We start from the raw sequence: 12,503 nt of genomic DNA on the forward strand, positions 1-12,503 counted from the left end.
CAAACTCTAAAGTTTAGGCACAATAACAATATACCTCAATAGCTTGACCTAATGGGATGGAAAATCCAGCCTCTCCACTGCTGTGGGTGGGCACAGCCATTAGTCAGACCAACTCTTTGGATGGACGCGTCAAGATGGTCACCTCTACGGAGCACGTAGACAGCAACTATCTGCAAAACGTCCCAACCGGATAGAGAAAGCCAGTGAACGACACAACGGGCAATATCCAGCTTCCAAACGAGATATAGAGAGAGAGAGACAAAGAGTAATGAAACTTCATCAAATACCTAGAAGCCCTTCTTCACTCTTAACCATGAAAAAAGAGCTTTGCCCTAGAAGAAGACCTCAGAATAATATACAGGTATTAACACTCCCTTTATCTTTCTTCTCTTTCTTTTCATCATTATTTATGTATATAATACATATAAAGATTACTCCTTGACATTTCGTATTGCCAAAATCTGAATCATATATGGTCAATGGACAAATTAGGGTTTAATTCATTAGCTTTATTAGATATCTAGGTTAATCTTTTGAATTGATTGATAAAAAAAAGTTCAATTCAAAGAGCTTTACCCAAGTTCTGATTTCAAAAAATGTGAACTATTTTTAATCAAAAACAGTTTTTTTTTTCCTTTCCTCTAATTTGTTTGAGCCAATCAACTAACTTCATTGTGATTGGGGTATTGGTTTTTTATTTGAATTTGAAGAAAGTATAGGTACTCTAGGCAAAACACCCAATACCATATCTTTGATTAGGTTTTCTTATCATCTTATGTTAGACGAAGTCGGAAAAGCATCACGTTTACATCATAATGTGAACATACACAAAGTTAAATGAATTAACGAACGTATAATATGTCGATTATGTTGGTGTTAGTCCCACATTGATTGTGGGAGGAGGGGGTGCTGGTTACTTCCTAAGTTTGAGGAAAAGCCCCACCTCTTTTTTTTTAGAAGAAAATCCCCGCCTCTTGAGCTACTTTTGGAGTGAGTCGAGTGACATAGGCCTAATACCATTTTGGAGCGAGCCCCATGGACCAGACCGATAGATTACGCCTAACACAACCCGAAAGTGGCTCAAATGGCTAATTTCTTGTGGAATTTATACACTGTTTTCTTAGTCCAGAAATAACTTCATACCTAGTTGCAACATTTATTTAAAATGTTTCTTTTACCGCCAGGGAATTTCCACTCTGCAGCATTTTGATAAAATCTTCCTGTCGGGATTGCTCGATAGAAGATGGGTAATGGATCGTCCAGACACCAAAATCCACCAAGTAACTTTCTCCGGGCCACTACTGCAAAACGGAGAAGGACGATCTTTCTTAAATGATACCATGCCGTGTTTGGGTGATGCCATAAACAAAAGACAAGACCCGTCCTTTTATGTTGTGAGAGACGATCTGTTGCATCCCTTGGTGAATGGTAACAAAGCAAGAAAACTCGATGGCTTGCTTCCTCTGGTGGAAAATCATTTTGTGACTGATGTGGTAAGATCTTATTCCTTTTGAGTCCCTCGCATGATCCTCTCTTCACATTCTCAGTTTCTTGTGCTTATGTTGTGGCTAATTGTCAGTCGATGTTTTTCCTCCATCAAATGATGAATTTAGGATTATCAAACGATGTCTTAGCATTTTATGAACTCTAGGATTCAAGTCAAAACTTATCGGAACATTTTCTAGGTTACATGCGGAGGCTGTCAAAGTGCGCATACATCAGCTGTTGGTAGGAATTTCATGTTCCGGCAAACTTTGTAGTTTCTCTAGAATTGTTCTATATCATTATCTTCTCTCTTGTGCCATGAAAAAACATGCTAGTTAAGATAGTCTCACATATTATGCAGCTGTGTCTTGTGCTGAGAGAGGACTCCGGTCACACTTACTCCTACGTGGAGAGCAACCCGATATTCCAACTGGTTACAATCTGATAACCACAATGTATGGAAAGGTCACATATGTTCCAAGATCTCTATATGCTAAGAGGGAAGAAATGTTGAGTAACCACGCAAATTTAGTGGCAGGAAACGATGGCTCTGTGATAGGGTTCGCCGATATTCTCAACCAATCTTTTGCTGATAAAAAAGCGAACGAAGGTGATAATGTGCCCTTTAATGCTAATAGAAAGTATCCGAAGAAAGTTGTTATCATCAATGAAGGTGCAGGGGATTTTGCAGGATTATTAGGTAATATCAAATTCATTCTCTTTTCCCGATAACTAGCATGGTTGATGCTTTTAGTATCTTTCTTGATAGTGAAGCTGATTTTCCGCATCTATGCTTTAAAGCAACCCTTATGATTAATTCAGAAAGGTGTAATCCATATCTTGTAGGTATCATCCGTCTTGTGGAGTACATATCGCAAAGTCATATATTCGGGAAAGAACAACCCTTAAAAATTGTTATTGATTCTGGTACTGGAACCACAGCTGTTGGTTTAGCTCTTGGAGTTGCATGTTTTGGGTGTGTTTCATTCTTATAAAGTAATTTTGAATTTAACATAAGTTTTTCAAATTTCAGTTTGTGGATGCATATATCTCGACTAGTGCAATACATTTCTAATAGTTCATTTTCTTTCGCATCTGTCAGACTACCATGGGAGGTAACTGGAGTGATGCTGGCCGATACTATTGAAGGGTACAAGAATCATGAGTATCGCTTAATGTCAGATTTCAAAAGGTTTTGTGGTTCACAGAAGGATTATAACACGTTAAATGAAGATCGCGAAGGCAAAGTGCATTGGGTAGAACGCGTTAAACCAAGAAAGTAAGCATTATACTCTGACTTTAAGTAAATAGGTTTTGTCGATAAGATATTCGTCTAATCTGAAATCTAGGCTAAACTAGTCTTTGAAATTTATCTTCTATACAGTTCTTCATACGAAGGTCAAAATTGAAGCTTTAACATTTTGCAGATTCGGGAAGGTCTTGAAAGGAGAAATTGAGTCCTGCCAAGAAGTCGCTCGTCAAACTGGCATTCTATTGGACCCAATCTATACACTTGCTGCTTGGGAACAGGCGAGGGTTCTTTCCGAGAATGCAGACAGAGGGGATGCAAAAGTTGTGATGCTCCATACAGGCGGAACTCTCGGCATGTTTGGTTTGGCACAGAGGTACAAATCATTCTTCCATGACCTCAAAGACTGAACAATTCCACATGACCCTTGACTCTGGATAATAGAAGATAAAGTTTTTATAGTTGAAGTCCAAAGTAATATCCGCCCGTCATGGATAAAAGATCTTACTTTCGGGCTTGGTGGGCTGGGCTGGGCTGTCTTATGTTTGTATCATTTCATCGGAATGTCCTCCGCAGTGAAAAAAGGTCCAACCCAAATCCTCATTTTGTTCTCTGATCGTTTTTAGACGTATTGAAACGTGTAAGAATGTGATGAAGGGTGAGAATGATCTTAACATTTGTAAAATAACAGTAATACTATTGTTATCAAAATTTAACCCTTAAATGGTCTTCCAGATGTACTTCTGACTTCTGTATTAGATCCAATCCTCAGACTTCGTCTTTGTGTAAACTAGTTTTTTCTTGTTCACGAAACAGTAAGATTCGAACTATGGTCTCTCTAGTTGAGAGATAACTATGTTAACACTCAATCAACACTGATTTTTTCTAAACTCACATAGGCAAGACAAATTGTGAGTAGATGTTTATTTAGGGCATGCTTTTCTCTTTATGCACATAAATCACGTTTGGTCGGATGGCTGCTAATTTTGTTTTTTTCCATCTCTTGTCCCAATGCATTATGGGCTCAATTCCTTCCTATTATTCTAATCAACTTGAAATAATTGGATTTTATGTCCTTATTATGCTCCAATAGAACTTGATTATCTTATCATGAGCTTGAAAAAAAAGAAAAGAAAATCTACTGATTCATGTTAATTTTAAGTTTTTTTTTTTTTTTTGTTGAGATATGTTAATTTTAAGTTGACATATGAGAATCAGTACAACCGATTAAGTGCACTAAACGACTTACCATGAGCCGAACGCCCGTGATACTACCCATAATGGGCTAAATTCTAAATAACCTCGTGAGAGAATACGAAGAATAACCAAAACCCATCTTCTATCACTAAATGTTAAGAGATGCTTTCCTAAATTTGGGAACAACTAATACTATAATTACCAAGTTGATTAACTAATAAGATGGGACCTGCATATTCTAATGACTTTTTAGCCTCCTTGCTTCTTTCTTGTTGTTCTATCTCATTTGTCTCATTCATCTCTTCATATCACTCTTTTCTTGATTAACCAACAAAACAAATGTAGCATTTATATAATCCAGGGGTTAATTAGAGGAAACAAGAACTTCCATCGAGGAACAGCACCACCACCTTTTCCGAGAATCAATGAGTCGGCCACCTCTTGGGAAGGATAAAACTTGAAAATACCGGCGAAGGATGGCGTGGTGGCGTAAGAACGGGACGGGAGCAAACACAGACGTAGTAAAAACGGGAATCAAATATTGATGGTCTTGTTTTGTCTAATTCTCGTCCCAGGCCATCCTCCAATTCTAAAGAATTTAACGTTTACTACCTTTTCGTTATTTTTGTATTACATTTTAACCCCAAATGTACAAACCTTCCAACTTTTCAAAACTCAAAAGCTAATTGAGTACCTTTTTGTTTCATTAGGGGTATTTATATGGCTCGGTCTTAAACATATAGATTTTTTTTTTGTTAAATTCTATGTATACTCTGCGTTATGTAACAAATTAAGTTCCCTTTGTTTTGTTCTACAATTGTAGTCGTCATATACGATGATGGGTGGCTTGTTGGTGAGTGTACCCTTGAGAAAGAGTATACTTAGGTTAAAACAACAAAACTCTCTACAATATAAATCCAATCAAATAGGATAAAAACTGTAATTTTAGTTGTACCAAACATAAACCTAACAATGATTCTAACTAATAAAGAAGTAGAACAAGTGAGTATGACTTCTTGCAACAACAAAAAAGAAAAAGTGAAGGGGACTTGGATTTAAAAACAGTGAATATGACTTTAAGATAATGACATAAGAAATGTTTGAAAGGCTTGGGGGAGCTCTAAATGAGGAGTGGACATTTGAGTCACCAACACAGAGAACAAACGATCCCATAAAAAATAAGCCTTACATGGTAAGAACCTACAAAACTGAGGGCAAAATAAGGAGGAAGAAGTAGACATCCCTTTCAATAACTTTTTTAAGTGAAGAAAAAAAGTGGGAGTATTTGTAAGATAGAGTGAAATGGGTGGTCCCATGAATTGTGTGTTAGAGAGAGAGAGTGAGGGAGAGAGGGGATGATGGGGAACAAAAGAACATATAGGTGCTACATAAAGATAACATACAAAAACAAAATGAAATTTTAAGGTGGAGTGATTAAAATAAGGTTTTAAAAGTGAATGAAGCAAATATGGACAAAAAGAGGAGTGAGATATTTTGGTATTAAAAATAGCAAATAGAGACAAGGAAGTATGTGAAAGGGAGACAAAATTGAGTGATTTAAGATGTTTCTCATTTTTCTCCGATGTGTAGTTTAAAAGGGGATACTTTCGAAATCAAATTGGCACACATGTGTGAAATATTAAAAGAGAAGAAAGGAAGCAACTAAAATTAAAATCAAATGCCTCTTCTTTCGTGAAAAAAACATACAATATAAAGTTAAATTTGTTGTAAAGCAATCCCACATTGGTAGAAGACAGGAGTGTGGTGCTCCTCTTAAGAGGTTAAGCACCCTCTTCTAGTGAGACTTTTTAAAACCGTGAAGCCCAGGTGTGCCAAAACGGACAATATCACTAGCAGCCCGGAAGGCTGGTCTGCACCGTCCTATAACAAAATTATCATCGTTGTTATTATTATTATTATTATTATTATTATTATTTACGATAGTCATTATAAAGACATTGATATATAGATACGATGTGACAGCCACAATAACTGACGACTTCAAATCTAACAGAAACTCCAGTTCTGCCCCAACTACACCAACGCCATAACCGCTTCACCACCATCACCACAAATCAACCACTCCACCACCACACTATACCACCTCCACCAACACCGTTTCACTACCGTCGTTGCAATTTTACCCCCCAACCACCAACACCCCCACCATTCTACTATCACTATCATAACTCCGCCACCATTAAGCACCACCACAACACGTCCACCACCATTGAGCACCATCACCACTACATAGGGGTCAAATTTCTCAAATTTTATTTCTTTTTTTTTGTTTATAAAAAATTGAAAATTTTATGCTATTTTATTTTAATTTTTAATATTTATATATTTTTTATTAATCTATTATATAAAACAGAAGGGAAAACGATGACTGGGACAAACATCCTTATTTAATTATGTATATTGTTTAGGAGTCCCTCCCAAAATTTAAAATATAGTCCTTCGTAGAAATAAAGTTACCTATTTAAAAAACAATAATCCTTTCCTTCTTAGAAATAAAATAACTAATTTAAGAAAAAAAGAAACAAAATAAATTTTAAGGGTTAAAAAAAATTACAACCTCTCTCTCTCAATAAAATAATAACTAATTTAAGAGAAAAAAATAATACAAAAAATAATAACTAATAAAGTCTCTCTCTCAATAAAATATAACAATAAATTTCGTAACATTTGCCTGATACAAGTGTCCGTGCCCTAGGGCACGGGATGTACCCTAGGGCAAAACCCACAACACTTTAAAGGATGACTGGGATAAACATCCTTTTTTAATAAAGGATATTGTCTAGAAGCCCTTCTCAAAATTTAAAATATAGTCCTTCGTAGAAATAAAATTACCTATTTAAAAACAATAATCGATTCCTTCTTAAAAATAAAATAATTAATATAAGAAATACAAAAACAAAATAAATTTCAAGGGTTAAAAAAAGAAATTGAATTTTTTTTCTCTCTCTCTCAATAGAATAATAACTAATTTAAGAGAAAAGAAACAAAAAAGTAATACAAAAAACAATAACTAATAAAATTCTCTCTCTCAATAAAATATAACAATATATTTCGTAACATTTGATTGATACAAGTGTTTGTGCCCTAGGGCACGGGATATACCCTAGTATAATGATATAAGCATATTGTTTAATAACTACAATACGATGATTACATTTTTTTTACCAAATGTCATATCCTGGCTTTTTAAGATGTAAAAACATTTTTTGTGTAGCGCTGCTCAGATAGATTTTTAGAAAACGCTTTTATTTATGGACTTATAGAAAAGCTCATAATATAAGCTATCTGTGTACCCAAATGAACCCTGGCTCATATTTCATTGAATCAAACCTAAGATCTCTACATTGTCGAGTAGATGTACTACCACCTGGGTTACTCGTTATTTGTTGTAACGTTCAAATTTTATTAAAAGTTGTTTTCACTTTTAACCCGTCACACAATCTACTTGTTAATGAATTACAAAATCTCCCTCCTAGAAAGAAAAAAAATTAACATCTAATATCTCTTTGGAGAGGACATGATAAAAAACTATCAATACCCATTTTATTACAATTAATAATAATAATTGAAATAATAATAAATCTCCCATAGAATAACCCAAGTGAAGATCCAGAAAGAGAGAGGGAGAGGGGTTAATTATGTACTTTTCCTAAATATTTTGAGTATGTTAAAGCAAGCAAATCCAATTTTAGGTAGAAAATTAGGAAGAAAAAATGTCTTGTTTTGGGCCTATGAGGAGGTGTTATTATACTCTTTAAGTGCCTGCCCCCTTGTGTTTTGAGTTCCTCGAGAAGAGAAGAAAGAGAGTTTTAGAGAGAGAAAGAGAGAGTGAGAGGACATATACATAGAGAGAGAGAGAGAGAGAGAGAGAGAGAGAGAGAAGGATGATTTGATGAAGCGACCGTTCTTTTACTCGGGAAGGTGAAGAAGTAGAGAGTGGACTTTAAACTTCCGCCGGCAATCAGTCTTTTCCTCCATTAATTGCTATTTCTATGACCGGCAAACCACTTTTCCCTACTTAAACAACACTCACTGGTTCTAACTTCTAACCTAGACGACGACGACGACGACGATAAACTCAAGAATCAGAAAGAAAATTTTCAAATTCGAGTAGTGACAAAAGATTTGATTGGGATTTTGGATTTTGGGTTCTGGGTTTTGGATTCCGGGTAATTTTGGGTTTTGGGTTTTGGAGGGGAGAAAACAATTTACTTGTTTTCCGGCGTAATATCAGCTATGGATGAGAACGGAATCATTAAGCTTCCGGGGAACCTCGATCCTCGAGCAGAGGAGTTCCGGCCAAGAAACAACGAAAACCCATATCTCCAAAATCGCCAGATTACTCTTCTTCAACCTCAGATTTACTATCCCTCATACCCTTCTCCTAGTGTTCATCCTCATCAACTGATACCCTTTTATGGTGGTCTAGGTTATCAACATATACCATCATCTTCATCACCGGCGTATTTTAGACCAAGTGGCAACGGAGCACCACCATTACCACCACCACCACCGGCGTCGGCAGCGTCGGCGACACGGTCGTTGCTAATTAGTTCAGTCCCAACAGACACGACTGAAGAAATTGTGAGAAAAGAACTAGAAGTGTTTGGAGAAATAAGAGGAATTGAGATGAGGAGATTATTACAAGATGGAATTGTGACCGTTCATTTTTATGATCTTAGACATGCACAAACCGCCATGATTGAAATTCAAGAACAACACATGCATCAACAAAGCCGATTAAGACATCAATATTATCACAATTCCTCATTTTATATGCCATGGGGAGGTGGTTTAGAGACAGAAAGTTTTCTTATTCCACCACCACCACCACCACCACTTGGAAGAGGTCTTATTGCCGGACGAGTAGTATGGGCACAGTACACTTTACCGGCGGTAATGGCAGGTTCTGATGGACATAATCAAGGAACCCTAATTGTTTTCAATTTGGATCCAGCTGTTTCTGCTTCACAGATCAAAGAAATCTTTGAAACTTTTGGTATTATTATATCTTTATTAATTATCTCTTAATCAAATTCTTAAAATAAGCATTTTTTTTTTGTAAAAATTCAAACTTTAGATTCTGTTATTCTCTGTAAATTAGTTGCTACTTGTCAGTTTGGGGTTTCTCCCATTTTTTGACTTCATGATCTTCATGCATGGAGTTTCTCATGATTTCTCCCCTACCCATATCTTCAATTTGGAGTTTGTCATGATTTCTTCCTTACCCACATCTTCAAGTTGGAGTTTTTCATGGTTTTGATCTTTGTTTTTTCAATGTTTGCAGGTCCAGTGAAGGAGCTAAGAGAAACACCATCAAAACGAAATCAAAGATTTATTGAATTTTATGACATTAGAGATGCAGATAAAGCTTTAAAAGAGATGAATGGGAAAGAAATCAATGGTCAATCTGTTTTAATTGAATTCAGTCGTCCTGGAGGTAATAGAAGAAAGTTATCATCATCTAACTCAACAACACCACAATATCCATTACCTTTTAATTCTCTCTCTAAAAACATGAATTCAAATTCAAGTTTTTACAGTAGAATCACAACTTATCCACTTTCATACCCTAATAATCTAAATCAAGAATTTCAACAAAACCAAAAGAAACCCATGTTGATTAGAGGGTCAAATACTTGGAATAACAATCAGAGACAAAATTATGGAGAAGATAGTTTAGTTCTAGATGATCAAATGGCTTCACTATCAATGAAAAATGGGTGTGAAAGTGAAGGAAGTAGTGGGTCTTCTTCAAGAAGAAGTATGAAGATTAAAAATCATTTTCAAACTGGAATTAAACATCAACAAGTAGGAAAACAACAAAAAACCAAGTCATGGAAGGGTAAACAAAAAAACCTAGATTCTCACTTTTTGATTAATGAAGATTCAATGATAGATCCAAGCTGTATTAGAGATACAAGAACTACTGTCATGATAAAAAACATCCCAAACAAGTACAGGTATAAAAATTCTTCATTTCTTTTTTGTTCTTAGGGGTTTATCAGTTTATTTTTTTTTCTAATCTTAAACCCTAATTTTTCAGTCAAAAGTTGTTGTTAAATATGCTGGACAACCATTGCATCCATTACAATGAAAAGATTAGAGATGATGAAGAAGATGATCAACCATTATCTGCTTATGATTTTGTTTATCTCCCAATTGACTTCAAGTAAGAACCCTTTTTTTGAATTCTTGTTTTTTTTTTATGGTGGGGAATTTCTATTTTTGAAGTTTGAATGAGATCTTTATTGACTTTTGGGTTCAGGGTTTTTTTTTTTTGTGACTAATTTTGTCTGTCTGTTATTAAATTGCAGTAACAAATGCAATGTTGGATATGGGTTTGTGAATTTAACATCTCCACAAGCAGCATTGAGACTTTATAAAGCTTTCCATTTACAGTCATGGGAGGTTTTCAATTCAAGAAAAATTTGTCAAGTTACTTATGCTCGTTTACAGGTTTGTAATTTTCATTAAAATGCTAGAGAACAAGAAAAACCAGACAGACTACTCTATGCAGAAATTTATGTGGATTGCCACAATTCGTGCTTTCGATGATTCTGATGAGCTAAACACCAAATCACACGGCAAGCGACATAGGATTTCTGTCTAGACTCTGTCTAGTTTTTCTAGTTCTCCATCATTACCTTTTTATTATTAGGGTTTCACCTTGATACCCAAATATATAGATAGAGAATAAGAGTTGTGAGTAGTGTTGAAAAGATTGAATTTTGATTTGTTTTGAAGGGTTTGGAGGCATTGAAGGAGCATTTCAAGAACTCAAAGTTTGCTTGTGAAACAGATGAGTATCTTCCTGTTGTGTTTTCGCCTCCTCGTGATGGGAAGCAAGTGACTGATCCGATCGCCATTGTTGGTCGTGGAGCTTCTTCCGTTTCTGGTAGTAAAAAGCTAGAACAACAAAGAACTGTACTTGTTCATGGTGATAGTGGTGAAAGTACTGAGAAAAGTGAGTTGGTTATGGAGGAAGAAGATTTCAGTGAGATGGATGGTCAAGATGATAAGTTGGAAGGTGGTCATGATGATGAAGATGATGGTGGTAGGAGTAGGAGTTGGGAGAATGACTGCGGTGGTATTGATGATGAAGTTGTGATTGTCAAGAAAACCACCTCCACCACCACCACCGGGAACTGTCTGTCATCATCAAGTGTGGTAGCTGGAACAGCCAATGGGTGTTTATCGACCTCCGAGCCAAAACAACAGCCAAACCTTTTGAGTTGTGCTCAAGTTAATTAGCCCAACTCTATCACCAATCCAACTTCTTGCTTTTTTTTTTTGTACCCCTTCTCTCTCTCTCTCTCTCCTCTCCGCTCTCTCTCTCTCTCCTCTCCTCTCTCTCTCCTCTCTCTCTAAAATGAGAAATGTATTTTCTCATGAATGAAGCACAAGGTTATGAAATGATCAATATGCATGTTTAGTTTAATAGTGAATGAAGTTTTCTTTTTTTGGTAGTAAGAACAAAGAACTACCCTCCCTCTCCTCTCCTCTCATCATTTGGTTTCTAGATTTTGAGGTTAACATTTACGCTTTCTGGATTAACAATGATAATCTCTTCTGGTTTACCTCAAAAATAAAAATGATAATCTCGTAAAATCCCAATCGGCTTAGCAGACAAACATGATGAAAATGATAGGAAACAAGAAACACTACTAGGCAAATCTAGGCCGAAACCTTAGGTGGTTTTTTATTCGGGTTATGATGATTCTGAACCTTGAATCAGGACAAATCACTTTTATTCGGGTTATGATGATTCTGAACCTTGAATCAGGACAAATCACATAGATTTTCTAGTCGGAGTTTGTCTTGTTTCGTAGCATCATTGTAATGAGATTGTAATGAGATAAATCGATTGTCAGTTCTCTATTTTCGTAGCATCATTGTAATGAGATTGTAATGAGATAAATCGATTGTCAGTTCTCTATTTTCGTAGCATCATTGTAATGAGATTGTAATGAGATAAATCGATTGTCAGTTCTCTATTTTCGTAGCATCATTGTAATGAGATTGTCAATCTAAATAAGTTAGAATTCAGCCGGCCTCAGTCGTATCGTGCCGAAGTACTATAAACTTATGGACGGGTATAGGACAAGGCAATGTAAATGAATTGAATAGGTAATAACCTTATGGTAAAGGAAGGAAATAGTGGAAGGTCAAAGTTAGGGTTGGGTCTGACGGCGTTACTTTATTTGTGTCTCTTTTGATGGTTCAGTCCTCCACAAACCACAACCAAAATATAATCAATAGAAGAGAGAGAGAGTTTGGTCCGTTTGACTGCTTAGTTGTCTCACACTAAATAAGAAAGAAACAAGTATAGTTCAAAAGAAAGCAGAGATTTGTGTACTGATCATCCCAGTTAGTCAGTAGGGCTGGGGTGTGGCCCAACCCACTGGCCCTACCTCACTTGTACAACATCTAGTACACGTCAGCAGTATTTAGCCAAGTTATGGTATTAGATTGGTTTAAGTAGACAGACTGGCTGATACATTTCTAGGTCAATGGGCAATATGTTTGTTTGTGAGAGGAACTAAAGGCG

General features: G+C 36.0%; 2 protein-coding genes across 3 annotated transcripts; both read left to right on the forward strand.

Moving 5' to 3' along the window:
* The first annotated feature begins 79 nt into the window (after positions 1 to 79).
* LOC147562904 (Pyridoxal-5'-phosphate-dependent enzyme family protein) lies at positions 80 to 3,468 on the forward strand. 2 transcript variants are annotated; one of them, XM_086632302.1, is made up of 7 exons: positions 80 to 361; positions 1,185 to 1,493; positions 1,686 to 1,728; positions 1,847 to 2,185; positions 2,332 to 2,461; positions 2,588 to 2,764; positions 2,870 to 3,468. In XM_086632302.1, the coding sequence occupies exons 1-7, from the start codon at positions 269 to 271 to the stop codon at positions 2,892 to 2,894; spliced, it is 1,116 nt and encodes a 371-aa protein (XP_086488428.1). In that variant the 5' UTR covers positions 80 to 268; the 3' UTR covers positions 2,895 to 3,468. The 2 variants fall into 2 exon arrangements, with proteins under 2 accessions (XP_086488428.1, XP_086488422.1); XM_086632296.1 differs by having other exon boundaries at positions 2,913 to 3,468.
* Positions 3,469 to 7,654: 4,186 nt separating this feature from the next.
* LOC147562905 (protein terminal ear1 homolog) lies at positions 7,655 to 11,432 on the forward strand. The gene is made up of 5 exons (XM_086632313.1): positions 7,655 to 8,951; positions 9,240 to 9,915; positions 9,999 to 10,124; positions 10,270 to 10,411; positions 10,700 to 11,432. Exons 1-5 carry the CDS (start codon positions 8,189 to 8,191, stop codon positions 11,204 to 11,206), a joined length of 2,214 nt encoding a protein of 737 aa, XP_086488439.1. The 5' UTR covers positions 7,655 to 8,188; the 3' UTR covers positions 11,207 to 11,432.
* Positions 11,433 to 12,503: the final 1,071 nt, after the last annotated feature.

Source organism: Eschscholzia californica, unplaced genomic scaffold (assembly GCF_041429995.1).
Source record: "Eschscholzia californica isolate CP2 unplaced genomic scaffold, dmEscCali1.0.p SCAF_1, whole genome shotgun sequence".
Lineage (NCBI taxonomy): Eukaryota > Viridiplantae > Streptophyta > Magnoliopsida > Ranunculales > Papaveraceae > Eschscholzia > Eschscholzia californica.

Bases quoted from the DNA above. Each gene is read 5' to 3' on its own strand.
- LOC147562904 (XM_086632296.1), top strand. From the start codon at position 269: ATGAAACTTCATCAAATACCTAGAAGCCCTTCTTCACTCTTAACCATG. The intron at 1,494-1,685 runs GTAAGATCTTAT...AACATTTTCTAG, and splicing joins ATCATTTTGTGACTGATGTG to GTTACATGCGGAGGCTGTCA. The intron at 1,729-1,846 runs GTAGGAATTTCA...CATATTATGCAG, and splicing joins TGCGCATACATCAGCTGTTG to CTGTGTCTTGTGCTGAGAGA.
- LOC147562905 (XM_086632313.1), top strand. From the start codon at position 8,189: ATGGATGAGAACGGAATCATTAAGCTTCCGGGGAACCTCGATCCTCGA. The intron at 8,952-9,239 runs GTATTATTATAT...CAATGTTTGCAG, and splicing joins AGAAATCTTTGAAACTTTTG to GTCCAGTGAAGGAGCTAAGA. The intron at 10,412-10,699 runs GTTTGTAATTTT...TTTGTTTTGAAG, and splicing joins TTACTTATGCTCGTTTACAG to GGTTTGGAGGCATTGAAGGA.